The sequence below is a fragment of the Periplaneta americana genome, chromosome 14 (genome assembly GCF_040183065.1).
Source record: "Periplaneta americana isolate PAMFEO1 chromosome 14, P.americana_PAMFEO1_priV1, whole genome shotgun sequence".
NCBI classification, from domain to species: domain Eukaryota; kingdom Metazoa; phylum Arthropoda; class Insecta; order Blattodea; family Blattidae; genus Periplaneta; species Periplaneta americana.
Window position 1 is genome coordinate 140377250 of NC_091130.1, and position 21288 is coordinate 140398537.

General features: G+C 34.7%; 1 protein-coding gene across 10 annotated transcripts in view; it reads right to left on the bottom strand.

The window, feature by feature from the left end:
* mtd (TLD domain-containing protein mustard) overlaps positions 1-21288 on the bottom strand; it is a 1649382-nt gene that overhangs the window by 569015 nt on the left and 1059079 nt on the right. The window contains exon 1 of one of the 10 annotated variants that reach the window (XM_069846163.1): positions 19663-19770. The exons of the other annotated variants lie outside the window; for them this stretch is intronic. Coding sequence (XP_069702264.1) covers positions 19663-19729 — 67 coding nt within the window. The 5' untranslated portion in view covers positions 19730-19770. Of the gene's footprint in view, positions 1-19662; positions 19771-21288 lie in introns of those variants that run through there. 10 annotated transcript variants of the gene reach the window in all.

Consider the following 21288-nt stretch of genomic DNA (forward strand, 5'->3'; position numbering starts at 1 on the left):
TGCTTAACCTCATCCCACTTTGTTAACTACGTAAGCCTACACTGCAAGTACCGGTACATGTAAGTTACTCCATTAATTCATATTTCCATTATTATTGTTGTAAAGGGAAATGAAAATTAATATTTATTGGTTTCATAGTTAATTATCGCTATAATCTTGAATGAGTGAAGCGATTATAGTAAATTTCAGTTCGTTTTGCACAAACAAAAATAATATTAACCTATTTCTTGCAGGTATCTTCGAGTTTATGGTGGAATTTAATATACTTCATTAAAATAATAAATTAACTTTATGCATTTAATATTTCAATAATGGAAGGAAGGTGTTAATTTTTCCAAAAGAACACAACGAAAGTGTAACATATTTTGTAGTCTACTAGGAGAGAGATCTGAGATGATGAGGCGTTAGTAGCGATCCTAGTGGTGGGCAACTACCCATGTTTGCATTTTTACTACATATTGAGCTTAGCGAGTGTATATAGTAGACTGTGACAGAATTCAAAGAGAAAAACTGCAAGTTTTTGCAGCTAGGACATCAAAAACTAAACTCCAAAGTCATCCAAAAGACAAATTTTCTAAAAGACATAGCACGCTACCTGACCTTTGAGTTGAGTACTGCATACATACACAGACGTGCAATGTGTTGGCGTCAGAGAAACAAAGAACTCAAATGCTGACAGCGGAGACAAGTCAAAGCTTTCGTGTGTTACAATCCACGGTCTCAGTATTGAACCAGGCATCTCAATGTCAGATGTTCGCTATACGCAGTGCAGGCAAGTAGTTCAGGATAGCTTCATGCTACTAGTAATGATTATTTCATTACAACTATTGGAGCTCTGAATACTAAAATGACTAGTGTATGAAATTGTAATTTACTTCATGTATTTCTATATTAATTTGGGAGTGTACATTTATCTGTCTATATACACAGATAAATGTAAAAAAAAAGGGCTCCAAAACCGGCATGGAAGCGAGATTCATTTCTTCACCACAGGAACTGAGCAGGCCTATGCGTTTCTCGACTATGTTTGCCCTGTGCAGTGTTGAATTAATATACAGGGGCATCATTTTATTTTTACTAACATTTTTAATTTTAACTTGACTATACCTTTAGAGAACCAGAAACACAGTTTGCTACCCCTTCCCACGACTGGAGTTCGATGATACTGACGTAATATACAAACAAATCACTTTACTTTCATTAGGTTTTTGCTTAATCAAAGTGTATTAAGAATAAGTGTTTTTACTCACGAACTGAGTTATCCATGCGAACGTATTCATTATGCAGTGTACATTATAGTGTCTACAGCACATTAGCGTACAATATAGAGAATGAAGTTAAATTGAAAAATAATCATAATATGGATATTTAAATACATTTTTGAAAATGGTGGCCGTTCATTTCGATACAGGCTTCAGTTCTTTTGTGCATATTATCGCACTATAGACTATTCCATGTAATTCCAATTGCCAGTTTCGTCCTTCATACTAGTAACACATGTTGAAATAATTCTGTACCTACTCTATGAAAGAGCACCTTAAGTACTGTAAATTCAATCTTCACTTCTGCCCGATCCGCACAGATAAAATTACTCAAACATGCTATCTACTGTCCGTCCAAGTGGTTATGCCGCAGGATCGTAGAAAGGGGGGAAATCACGTGACAGTTAATTACTTAACGAAGCCCTTTTATTTAAGTTATTTTAAACAGTTGTATAATATTAGATAAACGTCCAATTCCTAACAGAAATTAATGTTTTCAGAAAAGAGCTAAGACAGCCCAGCTTTTACAGAGGGGCGAGCAGAAGCAGGTGGGGGAAATCGGGATGCGACGTAGGCAAACGGACAGTACCTGTGCGAAAATATGATTCAATATTGAAAGCTCTTTCGTCACTGGAAAACGCGAACATATTTCTGGAACGTACTATATTCACTAACTCAGTACTGTTCACTATATGCGGCCTTGGTTCTGTGTGGAGGATAGTTGGAACTTCATTAGTAGAAGGGGTGGGAGTGAAGTACATTCAAAAACTCAGGTACAATAAAAAAAAGAAGTAAAAATAAAATGATGTCCCTGTATTTTCCTCCTAGGAGATACATAAATGTTCGGAGCAGGACTGAGGGAAAGGAACTGACTTGGCTATGAAATAAAATCTTTTCTTCATCTTCCTCGTGTTTTAGGATAAATCCTGTATTTTCCAACTTTACTGTCTTAATCTGACGTTGGTGTCCAACTTTCCTTCCACCGTTTAGGGGGTCGTCCCAAAGGTCTCGGGGTGTCCAACTTTCCTTTCATTGCGATTTTCGGCAGTCGGTCTTCCGTCATCCTTAATACATGGTCCCGCCACCTTTTTTTCTGGTCTTGATCCATCATATCCTGCACTGCACATTTTTCCCTAATCTCATCATTCGTCTGTCTGTCATATAACATTTTTTTTTATTTTATTGGGTTATTTTATGACGCTGTATCAACATCTAGGTTATTTAGCGTCTGAATGATATGAAGGTGATAATGCCGGTGAAATGACTCCGGGGTCCAGCACCGAAAGTTACCCAGCATTTGCTCGTATTGGGTTGAGGGAAAACCCCGGAAAAAAACCTCAACCAGGTAACTTGGCCCGACCGGGATTCGAACCCGGGCCACCTGGTTTCGCAGCCAGACGCGCTGACCGTTACTCCACAGGTGTGGACGTCATATAACGTAACGCCAGCTATACTTCGTAATGTCCTCATTTAACTTTATAACTTCTTTACTGTGTTAACATTAGAAAATTATCTGACTGAGTAGTTTCGAAGTGATATTCTCCATTGTCCGAAGCCTAGTCAATGAATATCACTTCGAAACTACTCAGCTAGGTAATTTCCTAGAATCATGAGTGTAATTTTACTAACGTTCTCTAACAACTTCACGTCAATAACAGAATTACACAATCATGAGTGTAATGAGATTTTTTAATACTCTTTCTCTGTAGGAACATTAATGGGATTTAACAATGATTTGTTTTTATTCCAGAAGCTTTATCGAGGTTGAATTAAAAATGTTAAATTAATCCTCTACTTAACACAGCACTGATCAGTGATTACCGACACAGTTATCGACGTACTGACGTTGTTACACGAGTTTATAAACTTCGTTGTCATTATTTAGGGACGCGCTGCGCGTCGAAGCGTAAAACTAGACTACATCTTCTTTAGTATCAGGATTAAGAAGTTATAAGCCCCGATGCGTAGCCTACAGCTTATAAATCAAACTCCGCGATACGAATGCACGAAGACGGAAAGAACCAATTAAATTGCTGTCGTAATTACTCAGAAGCATATTCCAGGCAATAAAGCGGGAATAATTCCGATCAGAAAGATAGATTCTGTCTTTAACGATACGATATCTCCTCTATGTATTTTCATAATGTCTTATCAAAGCGACTTTCCGAGCGAGAGACCTGGATACATATCCTGGCGGTTTCAAGTGGAATTTGTGGTAGAAAAGGATGTTTGGGGAGCTTTCCACTGACTATTACACTTTTACTACGTCATAGTATTAGTATTTATTTATTTAACCTGGTAGAGATAAGGCCGTCAGGCCTTCTCTGCCCGTCTACCAGGGGATTACAACTATAATATGAACAATACAATTGAGGCGATTTTCGGAAGATGGGCCTATAGTCCTATAAGACCTTTTTCGGAAAATTGTTTAAACGTAACCGCTATATTAGGTAGATTATTCCACCAAAATTGTATTTCAATATCTCAACGCTAGAGGTCGGGAGAGCATTTTCTTTGCGAGCGTAAAGTTGTTTAGATTCATTGCTAATACAGCAAGTGTACAGAAGGTTCAGGCTGCTGTTGTTAGTGCAATAGCCGTTCTATTCCTACCATACTAATGGGCAAAAAAAAGACTATCTTACGACAATTCTAAAAACAAGAGAAAGAAAAGAAGAGAAAACGGCAGAGCGGTCAGACCTACATTTCAAGCAACGGAATTGACATAAAAGAAACAACATTTTCAGCAGTATCATCGTGTTGTCAAGAACAATGCTATCTCTAAGTACCTATCAGTAAGCAAGAAGACTTTGTGGAACGTTCTGTAGTGATCGAGGTAAGGAATAAATGATTCATTTTTAAGCCATTGTATGTCGAAGAAGTCAAATACACACACTCGGAAGGCAACATGAAATATTTTCTCCATACAAATGGCACTAAATTTAAAGTTTGTTGTGGTTTGATATTAAAGCTATATCAGGTATCAGTTAAAAGACTCAGAGTTATTCAAGATAAAACACTGGCCACTGATTCATCTGTGGAGGGAAGAGGCAAATATTCACAAAATAGAGGCTAATATTTGGCAAATGTTAGAAGAACGCCTAAGCACAATTCCCAGCCAAGAAAGCCATTACTGCTGACACAAATCTTCTTTGAGGTATTTCGAAGATCCGAATCTAAGTGTCAGAATACTGTACGATCTTTTCTCGAAGAAATTCTTAGAGGATACAGGTAAAAAGCTCCATGTGAGTTACGTAACTTAAAATATTTCAAACAACACTGTAACTACAGCTTCAAATAGCATAAAACTGATGTCAGACTGATTTCTGGAAAAAGGGCACTTAATGGCTTATAACAAATAATATTTTAAAATTAAATATATTGATAAAAATGCTTTGTATTGTGAAAGTGGGTTCATAATGATATTCTACATATATTTAATTTATTCTTGTATGCAAGAATGAAATGTTCATTGAAATAAATTAAAACAAAATCTTTAAACTAGGATTACCTGAATCACCATATTGTCTTATGTGCCCTTCTTCCGGAAATGGCCTCAATTACAATATTAAATTTACAATTACAATTATAATAAAAATTAAAGTACGACAAGATTACCTGATTAATGAAAGCTAGACATTTTATCATAGAAGTTAAGAACAAAGAATATTTTTGTATTTACTGAATTACAAATTAAACCTAGAATAACAAAATTCTATAGTGATGAAATTACCGGATATTGAAATATTTTGTGATAGATTAAGAGAACTATTTACAAGAAACCATGTCTGAACGAGTCTCAATTACTGACCAAGTGCCTAGTAAGTTTGCGTTTGAATTCAATTTTATTTCGGCAGTCCCTGATGCTAGCGGGTAAAGAATTCCAGAGTCTTCGCAGGGCTATTGTGAAAGAGGATGAGTATGAGGAGGTGCGATGGAATGGTATTGTTAGTATTGTTTCATGGCGAGAGCGTGTGTTCAGATTGTGCTGGGAAGAAAGGTAAGTGAAGCGAGACGACAGGTACGAAGGAATAGAAGAGTTCAAGATTTCGAAGAGAAGGAAGAACTACTTTTGACAAATAAAACGGTAGGAAAGGCGTCTTTCAACCAATCATGGCTGCTTGTCGCACAATTTTATCGCTTCCCCAGCATTTGTTTAATTTTATCGCTTCCCTAGCATTTGTTCGTTTTTATAACTACCCTAGCATTTGTTTTTTTTAAGTTGGTTATTTAACGACGCTGTATCAACTATGAGGTTGTTTAGCGTCGGTGAGATTGGTGATAGTGAGATGGTATTTGGCGAGATGAAGCCGAGGATTCGCCATGGATTACCTGGCATTCACCTTACAGTGGGGGAAAACCTCGGAAAAACCCAAACAGGTAATCAGCCCAAGCTGGGATCGAACCCGCGCCCGAGCGCAACTTCAGACCGGCAGGCAAGCACCTTAACCGACTGAGCCACGCCGGTGGCTATTTGTTTCTTTGTTTGCCAACATTTCAAACTGCAAATTCTTTACGGTACTACAAAGCATGTTTTGCGAACGTCATCTGTTTCCTGCATAGACAGTCGACTGAAAATGGCGGCTCCGTTCGAACATTTTGGTGAAGGTAACATTAGTGAAATAGAATTTTAGTAAGTCAATTAATATATACTGTATTGTATTAGAATACTTTATTTCTTCTAATCTTTATATACTTTCTTCTGTTTTTATTACCTCCCTACCGTTTGTTTCTTTGTTTGTCAACATTTCAAACTGCAAATTCTTTACGATACTATAAAACATGCTTTGCGATCGTCATTTGTTTACAGCATAGACAGTCAACTGAAAATGGCGCCTCCGTTGAAACGTTTTGGTGAAGCTTACATTAGTGAAATAGAATTTCAGTACATCAATTAATATTTTATTGTATTAGAGTACTTCATTTCTTCTAATCTTTATATACTTTCTTCTGTTTTTATTACCTTCCTACCATTTGTTTCTTTGTTTACCAACATTTCAAATTGCAAATTCTTTAAGGTACTATAAAACATGCTTTGCGATCGTCATTTCTTTACAGCATAGACAATCAACTGAAAATGGCGGCTCTGTTCAAACGTTTTGGTGAAGCTAACATTAGTGAAATAGAATTTCAGTAAGTCAATATTTTATTGTATTAGAGTACCTTATTTCTTCTAATCTTTATATACTTTCTTCTAATCGTGAAATAGTCAATTAGTCCACACCTGTGGAGTAACGGTTAGCGCGTGTGGCCACGAAACCAGGTGGTCCGGGTTCCAATCCCGGTCGGGACAAGTTACCTGGTTCAAGTTTTTTTCTGGGGTTTTCCCCTCAATCCAATACGAGCAAATGCTGGATAACTTTCGGTGCTGGACCCCCGATTCATTTCACCGGCATTATCACCTTCACTTCATTGAGACGCTAAATAACTTGAGATGTTGATACAGCGTCGTAAAATAACCCAGTAAAATAAAAATAAAATAGTCAAATCCTACTCAAGTTTTGATTTTCTGTAGTCAAATCAAAACCTCTAGTGAGATTACTGTTGATAACCTCGTTTTCCCGGACAGCATTCTCCTTCAGTGGTCGCATGGTTGTGATCCATACTTGAAGTTAATATGTTACATGTTTTTTTTGGTTAATATTATTAATTATTACACATTAGCAGACTATAACTACATTCATATTTCATTATTCACATAATAAATTGTTTCTCCAAACACTTATTATAACAAATGCTGTAAAAACATAAATTTAGAGGCTATGAATGTTTTCACGGAGTACAATCGTGATCCAAGAATACACCAACTTAATTATGCGTTACAAGAGCGGTATGTTGAAGTTTTCATGTTCGAGGAAAAGTTTGAAAAAGCGAAACGTAGTTGAGCTTTTTTAATTTCCGAGAATTGAAAGAAAACATACCGCTCGTGTATCGTACATTATTTTGTGCCAAGATCGTTTATTACATACCTGAAAGAGGAATTCCTAATTAGTTACAATGAAATCTCCATCTTAGTTTCTGTTCCATAACGGCAAATTTGCAAAACAATAATATCTATATTCAACATTGTTGCTTTAAAATGTTTTCTGTGTTTACTATACTCCAGCAGGCAGTGATATGCATGTCTTTTTTTCCCCCCCAGTCTATGATGAGTCTGGAATCTTGTTGATTTTTTCACGGCTTCCTTAATGTTACTTGCATCACGAATGCAGTAACTTTAGTGGAGTTGTAGAGTTTACTTAATGTTTGCAAATATTTGAAAACAATAATAAACAGTGCAATTTAGATGAAATTGCAGTGGTAAGTTTCCAATTTATAATTATTATTATATTGAACGTCTCTAAAAATAATATGTTAAAAGCCTAAAGCAGTAAAATCAATATGTCACTTAAGCGGTAAGAAGAGGGAAATTGTTATGTGTGTTAGGTTGGGAATACTGAATGTGGAATTTTAAACTTTCCGCGGATTGGTTTTGTGCGGAAACCAAGCAAATACGCACGATCTCGCACAAAGATATTTGCTTAACACCTATCAATTACAACGACAAACTGAGGGGGTAAAGAAATATACAAAGTAAAGGTACCCAGATGACAGATGCAATAAGTGCTGATATAGAATGCACCAATTTAATTACGTGCCCAAACATATTTGCTTAAGACTTATCAATTACAACGACAAATTGATGGGGTGAAGAAATATACAAAGTAAAGGTACCCAGATGACAGATGCGATAAGTGCTGATATAGAATGCACCAACTAAAATACGCGCCAAAAAGAATATTTGCTTAACACTTGTCAATTACAACGACAAACTGAAGGGGCAATAGTGCATTATGCAACGAGCCTATAATGGTAGTAATTAAGACGCGAGCATGTTTGTTTATGAAACGAGCGCAAGCGAGTTTCATAATTTTCATACGAGCGTCTTAATTACCATTATAGGCCAGTTTCATACGACTTTTTTTGCTTGACCATATTTCTAACTTGAAATTATTCATAAGTATTCATGTTATGGTTATGTAAGTGAGGAGCGGAACTGACCTGAATTGTGAGATGTGCGCAGACGCGAAAGTATTGATTTTTTCCGAGGCACGAATGTCATTGACCTTGATATAATCTAGAGAGTAAATTAAATATTAATCTTGATATAACCTTGAAATTAAATTAGACATTGAAAAACGAGATGACAAATTGAATTTATTTGAATATTATTTACAATTAACGCTAATTATTATAGTAACAGAACATAATCTTCTGCGACAGGATTGGATTTCCAGTCTCCGTGACTTTTCGCTAATTGTCTTTCGATTGCATATCCGAGAATAATCGATACTTGCGGTTTTATAATGGTACAATGGTGATTTCTCATTGGCTGAACAACTGAATTATAATGAATAGGTGTACTTTAATGAGGTGCATTAAAGGGCTACTACCAGGTGTATAATTACTACATTTCGGCATGGTCGAGCAGAAAGATAAATACAAAGTAAAGGTATCCAGATGACAGATGCGATAAGTGCTAATACAGAATGCACCAACTAAAATACGCGCCAAAAAGAATATTTGCTTAACACTTGTCAATTACAACAAGGAACTGAGGGGGCAAAGAAATATTCAAACGAAAAGTACTCAGATGATAGACGCGTTAAGTGCTGAGATCTCGGATCATCAATCAAGAATAAAGTACTGGATCACTATTGTGATCCACGCGACTAATGGAGGGTTAATTTCTAACCATAAGAAAATATCCGGCATTGTGAATGTGCACAATGTATGAAGTCCAGGTCTTCTCACTTTATATCCTGAGGTGAAATCTAACCATTTTTCCTCTATTACTACATCCGATAGTAGATTATAGTGATTTTCTAGTGGTCAGGTTAGATTTTCTTTCACCAACTTTATTATGGATTTCGAAACAGACAAATACCACAACTGGCAGTTATTACCCGAACATTCTGTTCGTGGAACGGCAGTTGCTTGTACTAATACACGGCGCATCGCTGTTACGTCACCTGAGCAGTACGATCGCTCTCTTATTCTAGTCATAGACTACGTCTTCCTCTTTCCCAGAGTAACGACATAAGATCGCAGCAACGCAGGTTACGTTCCACATAAAAAATGTGTCACCCAATACTATATTGACAGCATCATTTACCTCTGTAGAATCTACAATATTCATGAAACGAAAGTTACTAGCAAGTGTACAGATTTTAATGTATTGCCTATTGAAGAAATTTATAAATATAGTTTACTAACTTGCCACCACAGAAATGAAATAAAACATAAATCTAATCGACATGAATATCGTACTCGAAGACAAAAGTCTACTTTCCCATTATTTGAGCCTAGATGTCATACAAGTGCACCTCTTAAACATGGTGCTAGTTTCGGCCCAAGACTTTATAATAAAATTACAAATCAGTTTCCATATTTGAAATATTTTAAAATTGAAGCTTTTAAAAAAGAAATTTGTAAAATTATCCATGATATATAATATTAACAAATGTATTTTTTTTACCTTTTATTTCTGTCGACTATAATCATGTTTTTATTGAATATCACTGACTTGTGTCGGATTGTCAATTTATATTAAATTGTGTATTTTTCTCTCTTTTTCTCTTTCTTCTTTATTCTTGCTCTTGTGTTGTATTTATTGGTTTTAATTAAGTTACTTACTGCATTTAGTAAACTGTCTTTGTAAATTTTATGTTATATTATTGACTAAGACCACACCGTACACGAGCCTGGCTCTTACGGTAGTGGCTAGAAACATTTATGTTTTATAAATGTAATTTGTACTCACTAGCTAACTAGTTAAAGTAAAATAAAAAAAATAAAAAGTGTTATTTGAAATTTGAATGTAATTAATACTTTATAATCTTTCTTTCTCTCTTTCTTTCTTTCTTTGTCGATTTAATATCCACTTTTTCCATCTTACACGCCAATGCGGGTAGGAGACGGAAAAACACTGACTCACACACTAGACATCTCATAAATGTGGGCCTCCCTGTCCATGTGATTAGCATGGCACAAAGCCACCGCAGAGACATCACACGACAATCAGAAGACTAAGGACAAACACCTAGTCCCATGAAGGAAAGATACATTTCTTCCATTAATTATATTAACATTACAAAGCTGCAACAATACAATTAGTGAACCAATTAAAATCTAATGGCTCCATGTCTAATATATCCCGATACAAGTGTAAGAGAGACGATCCAAATACATCGCTCGTAATTTTTGAACGTAGGGAAGTCAAGTTTGCTTCATCATATCCTCCGAACGTACAGACAGCTAGTCTGTGCGAACAAATTAAAAAGTAATTATTAAAACAAACAAATCAATTTTCCTTGAATCTCTTGTCGTAAAAAATGCTTAGGCAAATATTTATCTTCCGAAGATTGATAACCTTAAAACATATCTACGGAACGCTGAGAACATGCCGTTGAAGTAATGTTGGTCAGAGATTTCTTGGAATTGAATCAATAGGCTACTATCTGAAGTCATTAGGTCACCTCGATAGAACAAAAATTTGTAAATAAATAAACAGAGAATTTTTCCTAAATATAAATAACCACAGTATCACATAAAACAGATGGCACAAATTTATGACAAAGTTGGCTTTAGCAAATATAATAATAATCGTTGTTGTTAACTCTATAGCATATATTAGGGTTTTATGGTTGTACTAACAGATGGAGTTACTTGTCAACAATGTGACGCTGAAACTCGTGTTCAGGTTACTACTCAACGACAGTCCTGCCATATTGCATTTTACATTTTTTTAAGATTCGCTAATTAATATTAACCCGGCACACTCACAATCATACAAATTTCCAGACTCTACACACCCATGCAATTTTTCTTAATAATAATAATAATAATAATAATAATAATAATAATAATAATAATAATAATAATAATAATAATAATAATAATCTCTAATAATTAGTGTATCAATCTTTGCGTCTGTAACAGTTGTGCAGCATGATTATTCGTTTTATTATATTTTCTGTGACGTTATCTCTGTACTAATATTGTTATTAATCTACGGCTATATCAATAATAGTTTGTAAAACGTTTCTACATTGTCGCAGTATATAGGCGGAACACTATGTATGGACCTATCATATTATATATGTGGTAAATCAAATATTGAATAATTATTAATTAGCAATACTAACTGTATATCGAAGTTTTTCATACTATTTTATTTATAACTTCATGTTCCAGTTTTGGTTCATTCCATTGACTGTTCCATTAAACTTTTGTCATAAACGCAGAAAATAAAGCCTTATTTTTACCGTGTGAGCAAAACATATGTGTATCTTATCTGTCGCCTTCCATACAAGATAAGACATGTCGGTGAGATGACCTTGTACTGTGCTATTTATTACGAGCGTATCACGACCGATCGTATCTCACTCGAGGGTGCGACACTCGACCGAGTTCAAGCGAGCGATTTAACTCCAATGCAGCACTCTGTTGACAAGTCATTTCATGTTCAATATGTAGAGTTTTAAAATATTACAAAAATGTAACATCCGTGACAGTTGGAATGGCTGTACATTGTTGGTATTTATCTCGCTAAGCATTGACACTACAGCAAATCAAGACCCCCATCTTGAAGTCTTCAATCATTTGAAGATTGTGGCGCAAGTATTAGTGTTCAGTATTAGTGTTGCTTAGTAGCGTTATGTTAAATAGGCTACATGTTTATGAATGAAATATTTCGAAAGTTAGAGTTATATGATTGAAACTAAAGCACATACGTACAATCAGACTAAATTTTAACTACTTGGGTAACTACTGTTCTATATCGTGAAATATGCTATTTCGTAAATATATTAGTCGACCTGGTAATTAATGAAATTTACATTTTGTGCAATAAATTAAGAATGATATCCAAAAAAAGTTCACCGCGTGTCTTTTTTTATGTAGGGGAGAAGTGGGTACAGTGAGACAGGGAGAAAAGTGGACATTTTTTTATTAGATGGTAAATTTTGATGTTGAGATGTTGGTGACAGTGGAGTCGTATGTTTCATGAGTAAAGTAACAGTATTTTCATACTCGATTTGATTCTAGTTATAAAGGTGAGTGATGAAAAAATAATTCGTAATTTTTCACTCTAGAAGTAAAATTTTGGCTTTTGTTTAATGAAGGTTATATTGGATATACAAATGAGATATACATATGAATGTTTTTTACCTAATACTATGGTATTTGAGATTATGTTTGGCAAAGTTTCGTCTTTCTTGTTTTAATTTTGAAGTGATGGCGTCATTATTAAATGAACTATGCGTAAAGGGAACAGTGAGACATGCCATTGAAGGGTACACTGAGACGTCTCACTGTTCCCATGTACCAATGATTTGCAAAAACAAACTGTAATTATATTGCATTTACCAGTAACTAACATTAAAAATGAACACACTAGTAACCAATTTCGGAACTGTAGCTTAAAATAATGGATACATTACATTTTAATGGTTTCATAAATAAAAAATTATTCACAAAATTTGAGAAAATGTTAAAAAAATAAAGAATTACATTAAATTCTTATAGTCTAATCATAAGCTTTGTTGTCACCAAAAATTCATTTCATGTTTTCGCAAAAGTTTGAAATGTCATGGAAAATTCACTTTTCCAAATGTTCCAGATGTTTAAATGGTTTCGAAGTCAGACATCAAAATGATTCTAAATAAGCCTGCAGAACATGTCAAGATAAAGAGACAGCAAGTTTTTGTTTTCTTTTGAAATAAATGTAAATCATTTCAATGTCCGTTAATAGATACTGTGGTGTCTCACTGTACCCTCCTGAATGGTAACAGTGAGACATTTGCATTTTTTTGACAAACACATATTGTATATCATGTCCTTTATCTATTAACATTTCTGTTTATGTATTATTATACTCCATGTTTTAATGTCTATTTCTATTGCACTTGATTTTAAAAATACTTGAATTATCACTTGCATACATATGTCTTAATATTTTGTGTCTCACTGTACCCACTACTCCCCTACTCACATGTACCCAAACTTCAACGTGATGGTGAATCTGCTGCAGTAACGTTAGCGTACCGGGTATTCGCTGCCGTTGCTCTGTAGCGTATTGATTGAAGTGTACGTTTCAGGAGTGCTATTATGTAATGGGTTGTCTCATATTATTTCGTAACGAGATAAATTTGCTTCAATAAGAGGAATGATAATTTTCTTCTTTCTTAAGTCATTCCACTGTACAGTAGTTACCTTCGCTAATTAATGTTTTTTTTTTACCTTATAAATTAAAATGTATCGGAAATAAGTGGCATTTAATTCATCTACATACAGTGAACGGTCAGTAATGTCATTAATTTTAGGGGGTTATTCATTGAGATATTTCAAATAAAAAGGTTTATACAATTTTGTTCGTTTTTGCTTCCTTTTTGAGATAATTGTTTTCTATTACACATTTTATGGCATATTTCGAGAAAGCCATTGATTTAATTGTATTGTATTGTATTTATTAACATTCCATGGTATTCATGCATTGCTTACAGCTAGAATATGGAACAAGTCAAAAAACTTAATACTATTATAAAATATTTATTTATAGTCACAGTCTAGATTAAATATATACAGACGAGATTTACAATATAGTCTACTAGTACAACACAAAGTTTTAGTATCAATTTCATGAAGTGTTATTGAAAGTCATGAATTCACCTACAGAATAGAAGGCGTGAGAAATTAGGTACTGCTTTAATTTGCCCCTAAATAATTTTATGTTTTGAGTTTCATTTTTTATATCGATAGGGAGGCTGTTAAAATTTTTACTGCCATATAACGTACTCCTTTTTGATAGTACGATAGACTTGCCGATGGAATATGAAAGTCATTTTTTGACGAGTATTTATGCTATGAACTGTTGAATTAGTTACAAAGTTTTCACGATTACATACAAGGAAGATTATTAATGAAAAGATATACTGACAAGCCATGGGTAGTATTTGTAGTTTTTTTAAAATAGTCCTACACGATTCCCTAGATTTGGCACCTACTATTATTCTAATTACTCTTTTTTGTAATAGAATATATATTGTTACTATCTATGGAATTTCCCCAGAATATTATTCCAAAACTCATTACCGAGTGGAAGTATGCAAAGTATATCGTTTTTAAGCTATTGATATTTAACTATCTTTTGCATAGATTTAATAGAAAAACAAGCTGAATTTAGTTTGGGGTAATTTATTTAATATGATTCTTCCAATTTAACACATTATCGATTTTTAAGCCAAGAAATTTGGTTATTGTTGTTTCTAATAGGGATCTATTGTTAATTATTGCGCTAGAAATTTGCGACGTTGAATTTGGACAGGATTTAAATTGAATTATGTTAGTTTTGTTACAATTTAATACCAATTTATTGACTGAGAACCAGTCACATATTTTGAAGAGAATTTCTTCTGTTGAAGATTGGAATGTGCTGGAGTTATTGGCTGTAATTACTGTACTTGTGTCATCTGCAAGTAATATGGGATGACCTACATCTTTTATTAGGGGGGACAAGATCATTTATAAACACTAGAAAAAGTAGGGGACCTAATATTGATCCTTGAGGAATTCCATTATTAATAGTTCCCAATATGCTCAGTCAATTTAAAAGAGTAGTGCATACGAGCAAATGCTGGGTAACTTTCAGTGCTGGACCCTGGACTCATTTCACCGGCATTATCACCTTCATATCATTCAGACGCTAAATAACCTAGATGTTGATACAGCGTCGTAAAATAACCCAATAAAAAAAAGAGTAGTGCATTATGACAAATTATCGAATAAATTTTGGTTCTGTCCTATACATGTGCAGAAATTTCATCCGAACAAATGTAACCTTTCGCCCTGAAAATGAATTTTAAACAATTTTAGATAAATTTCAATAATGGTATTTCACTTCGTTGTTTAGTAAACTGTCCTAGGACACGATGGAACTTCGTTAATGACACCAATAAGACATTACTCATGAGGCAGCTAAGCCAAGAGATAATGGGGTAGGGTGGCCAGTTCCTTTCCCCCTCCATTGCATACATCGCCGATTAGCTACACATTACACTAATCAGACTTCAGATGCATACAAACAATTGTTCTTCCTCTGACACATACCGTCAAGTGAGATGTACTACCTGATGATAGATGTATATATCAGCCAGAATCTCAATCTGAGGTTAATCTGGTGTTAATGTTATAACATATTTATATCAATTTATTGTAGATAGGTTGAGTGGAAGAAAAGATCGCAAAGTCTCAACTGTCAAGAAAAAATAAAATTTGTTATAATAATTTATTATTATTATTATGGTTAAATCTCAAATCTCTCCGTAGTGACATATGAAGAGAAGGCATATGTCACTGTTGATAGTGATTCGTCCGTGGGATGGGAACGTTAAGCCTGGTGGCCCCCTTGGTGCTATTCGACAGGAGTAGGCTACGTGCCGGCACCGAGTTTCCCCTTCTCCACCTACATCATCACCCTCACCCATTCCCTACACTACACTTACACATACACTTAACATACAATCACCCTAGTCACGACATAATTCTTCACATATGTATCATGCATAACGTGGCCCGCCGAAGTGGTGTGCAATAATAATAATAATAATAATAATAATAATAATAATAATAATATTATTATTATTATTATTAATGATGTAGTTAAGGCCAACAGACCCTCTCTTCCACACCCGTAGAAATACATACATAATAATAGAAAACAATCTAATTGTAAACATAAAAAACATACGAAATTATAACTAAAAAGGCTAGTCACACAAACTTTAGTTGAGTGAAGCTAAACTTAATCTTAAGTATCGTTACCATATTCTAGTTATGTTGCATTACGCGGGAGAGAACATCCTTTTTTTCGGTCTAGATAAAAATCTCTTTGTGTAGGCCTACCTATCTACCAAAAAGCGTAAAGCAAGGACCAAACCTCACGTGTAACTGATTCTAGAACTCACGAAAATTCGCCTATATATTTTTTTCAAATACCGGTATGTGTATTTGTAAAGTTGTACCATCTCTCACTTTCATTTCATCATGAAATAATACAACACAAATCAGACATCAATCCTGTGTGTGGTCCGTAGAGAAATCGAAGATTCAATTGAAACATAGTTGCCAGATTTATCACGAATCCAGGACAAGTGATGATACTGATACCTTGGCATGACTACACTTTTTATTTAATTAAATTTGCAATTGGTTTTATGTGTTTAATTAATTTATATAAACTATGAATTTTGTTACAATTTTTTCTATATTATGAAATGTATTTTGAATTATTGATGAAGTCTGGAAAAGTAATGTTATATTACACCCTGATCTATACAGAAAAAAAAAATGCATGATTCAGTGTTTAAATCGAATCAATAAAAAACTAACGTCAGCACTCGTACTATTGTCTAGCCTACTGAGGGTTGTGGTTCTTAATTCTCGGCTGACAGCGGCCTTATTTGGTTACATTTAATCTCGAAGAGTATCCCGCTAGCTCTGCTTCAAAGACAGTAAAGAATAAAGATATAACACCCAATACATAATATAGTATTATCACAGTCTAGTATATACAGTCGCGAAGCTCAATACGTAGTAAAAATGCAAACATTAGATAGTTGCTCACACTAGGATCGCTAATATCGCCTCATTACAGACAATGCAAAATAGAACCGTCACAGTCTATTGTTTCTAGCACCCTCAAAACTCAAGCTTCGTGACTGTATATAGTAGACTATGGTATTAACGTTTTTATTTCAGTACAACCTCAGAGTAGGCACCAGGCAGTGTTAACTACGACTGACGTAGACTCTTGAAAATATGAACAAGTAATTTTAAAAATAACTGCATATGAATTAACAAGAAAATTGCATTTTTTTATTTTTTGACATTCCGGGACAAATATATCTCCATCCAGGACAAAGGACATGCTATTAAAATCCAGAACAATCCTGTGAAATCCAGGACGTCTGTGCAACTCTGAGGGTCGCTTTCTAAAACGAGGTCTAGACCGCGACCATGGCTTTAAACCGCGATTGGATTTATAAAACGAGGTCTTTTGTATTTTATGAGCCATGGCTCGAAACCGTGGTCTGAAGCAGAGACCACGGCTGGGGTAGGTTTAAAAATCACGGCTTCATGTATGCAAGATGGTGATAGTAGATCAGCTGGATGATTATCGAAAGAAATTTTGTCTCTATGGGTAATAGGCCTAAATCCCCGGATTAGAGTGATGAGAGACAGGAATAATCCTTTGTAACTATATAACGACGTTATTTCAGGCGAATATTTCGATTTTCGAAGGAATCAACGCAAAATTTAGCAAGAATGCTAAATAATAATCTGCAACGAAATGCAAGAGATGGCGATTTGACAATTTATTTACAGTATAATATTTTATATTAATTCTATGGTGTTCGGGTAAAGAAGTTAAGTATTTTTTTTTGTGCAGATGGAATTTTGTTCCCCATATGAACACATAAGTTAAATGATAGAAATGAGTGTGAAAAAATAAAAACAATACTAGCAGTTGATGTATTTTATTTGTACAAAAAATTATTTTCAATAAGGGTTCCAAATTTAATTTTCATTTATCTTCAAACTCATTTTTATGACTTGTCTCCCTTTACCCAAACAACACAGAATTATACTTTTATGCCTATAAGACGACATAACTTAATTCTTAGTCTTTACAATAGTTTTGGACATTTTATTTAATACTCGAAAATGATGTGGGCCTACATGAATATGAAGCAAACGTGATTTTGTCTTCTTATTTTAAATTTTATGCTACTAGGGCTTTCCTCATAGTATTGTATGTGAAAATAGAACCATACTACATTTTAGTTTCAATTGATATTTTAATCCAGTTAATATTTAGGTTATTCATTCCTTAGAAAGATTTTTAGTTAGTTAATGTTGGTAGTTATGAACAAAATGATAAACTACAACATAAACGCTCGATTTGTGTAAATTATTTTGGTAATATCATTCTGGTACCTAAAAATCCGTCCACTATTAAATACTAAGTAATGCTAGTACTTTAAACGCACATAATTCTGCAAATTAGTAAATATAACAATACCTTAGCTGAGAAAAAAAAGAATGTGCCTACCTATCGATATATAAATGAAACTCAAAACCCAAGATTATTTAGGACCAAATTAAAGAAGTACCTAATTTCTCACGCCTTCTATTCTGTAGGTGAATTCATGACATTCAATAACACTTCATGAAATTGATACTAAAACTTTGTGTTGTACTAGTAGACTATATTGTAAATCTCATCTGTATATATTTCATCTAGACTGTGACTATAAATTAAGACTTTATAATAGTATTAAGTTTTTTGACTTGTTCCATATTCTAGCTGTAAAGCTATGTATGAATACCATGGAATGTTAATAAATACAATGCTGCAATTCAATAAATATATATTAATCCCGATATTCATTTTTTTTCTAATATCGACTATTTACAAGAATAAAAATCGTTTCTAAGCTGCGTTGCCATACACAAAACCCACGAACCAAGGTTTCTTCTCAAGCCGCGTCTCGACTTCGTTTTAGAAATCGCATAAGGATTCAGATCTCGATCACGGTTTAGAAGCCGAGGTTTGGAACTACGATTTCGTCCCTGTTTTAGAAATCGACCCTGAAAGGAAACCAGTAGGAAAATCTTACTTTCCGCAAAACTTGTAAAGATAATGGCAGTAGTATTTTCTTTAGAACTTTCCTCAAAGTCTATCAACAAATTCATCATGTAGTGGCATTTACGTACTTTATCATTTATTATATCGCGTGAAAAAGTGCCGATGGCAGTTAAGATGAAAATACTGACCGTGAGAGAGTTCCATAGCTCGTCACGATACGCGTAGACGATGCGTAGCGAAAGTGTCGTTTGAATTTGACGACTAGAAACATAAACGTGTCAATTGTAAATCCCACAGCGCTGTGCTGGTGTTACTCTGTCTCTCTCTTCGAACTACACGAACATTCAAGTTCAAGGAAAACTAACAGAATGGCCTTCAAATTATCATTTCGTTATCAACGTCTTTCGGGAAAAAAATTAGTGTTAGGGAAGACACATATTCAGAGAGATAAAACACGCATTGTAGCTAGGAAGCAGTTTAGAGGGCACGGTCCCCTCTGTACCCCTCATAACCTCATGGCTGGTAGGGCGTACGACCTGCTTTGAGAGAGCGAGCGAGCAATCGATAAACCCGTTACCAGGCAAGCTAGCAAGACCCACCTGCTAACGACCAGCTCACCACGCCGTGTACAACATCAGGCCGCACAAAATTATATCCCACACTTCTGTGTCACAGCTTTATCTAACGATTATAAAAACTTCTGAAGAACTTTACCTGATTGTCCAAATTGGCGACGAGTTGCCGCTGGGACAGCAAACCACCCCGTGTCTATATCCGCCATATGCAATTTCTAGTACTACACTACCGCCTTCTGCAGGCAAAATCTCGCAATGCGCACGTACCCCAAACAAACCACCACCCCGCATAGAAACCTCCCACCTCACGAAACTCAACACATCTCTCTTCCCCACCCCTCACCACTATTTCAATGATTAATAATTAATGACTGCGCTTCTGGATTCGACCAGCAACCCCCAACGTTTCGGGAGAATTCCAATTCCTTACAATGGCCGTACATACGAAATTCGATTATCTAGAACGAGAGAGAGAGAGAGAACCTAAGAGGAGCACCAAAATTTATTCCTCAACCCCGGTTCTCAGACCACCAATTACCGCCACTTTAGGCATACTTCCAATGCTTTTCAAAACGAAAGACGCATCTTAATTAACTAGCAAGTTGACTCAAAATTCGCTTCATACATTACATGGAATAAGGGAAAATAAGAATTAAAAACTTACGAAGGTCTTACAACGGCCAACTTTTTAGAACGGTACATTTTTATAATAATAATAATAATAATAATAATAATGATTTATTTTAGCTGGCAGAGTTAAGGCCGTAAGGCCTTCTCTTCCACACAACCAGCAAAAAGTGTATATACATATGCATGAACTTACAAAGAATTCAATAATTTGATTTAGATGAGAGTTACATGTATACAAGAGTTATTTACGAATTAAACAACAAAATACTATGAACTATTAATTAAACACTGAAATAAACTGGGTAGCAGAATTAAACTAAAATACATAGAATGTTAATATATTTCAAATTATATTAGATAATAGAAAAAGATTATTATGAGACAATTTTGAAAATGCAGCACAATCAGGATGATGTCTAAAGAAAAAGAGCAACAGTGTAGTCAGTAATATTTTAAATCAGTATGATTGGAGTGAAATGCTAATAAGGTTATCTTTTAAGCTGTTCTTAAAGGTGTTTGTTGTCTTGCAGCCCCTAATACTTTGTGACAAGGAATTCCATTGACGCGAGGTGGATATTGTAAAAGATGAGGAATAACAAGATGATCTATGAAGAGGTATATTTAGCGTGCCACAGATAAGTGATCTGGTATTTACGTCGTGGTTAGAGTATAGATAAGAGAAACGAGACGAAAGGTAATTTGGTGTTGAGGTGTGCAGAATTCGAAAGAGTAAAGACAAAGAGTGTAAAGTTCTGCGTTCTTTAAGTCGGAGCCACGAGAGACTTGCGAAGGACGGTGATATGTGATCATATCGTCGGATGTTGCACACGTATCTGATGCACATATTCTGAGCTCGCTGTAACTTGACTGACAGTTCAGAACTTAGATCACTTAACAAAACGTCACAATAATCGAAGTGCGGCATTACTAGGGTTTGTACTAGGGTAAGTTTTAGTTGCTGGGGCAAGAAGTTTCTCAAGCGACTCAAAGAGTGAAAGGAGGAACAGATTTTCTTCATCGTTTCTTTAACTTGAAAATTCCAACTTAGATTATAATCAAAAAAGAAGCCAAGATTTTTTACGACAGATGAATAAGGGATTAGCGTGTTGTTAAGGGTAACAACTGAAAGATTAAT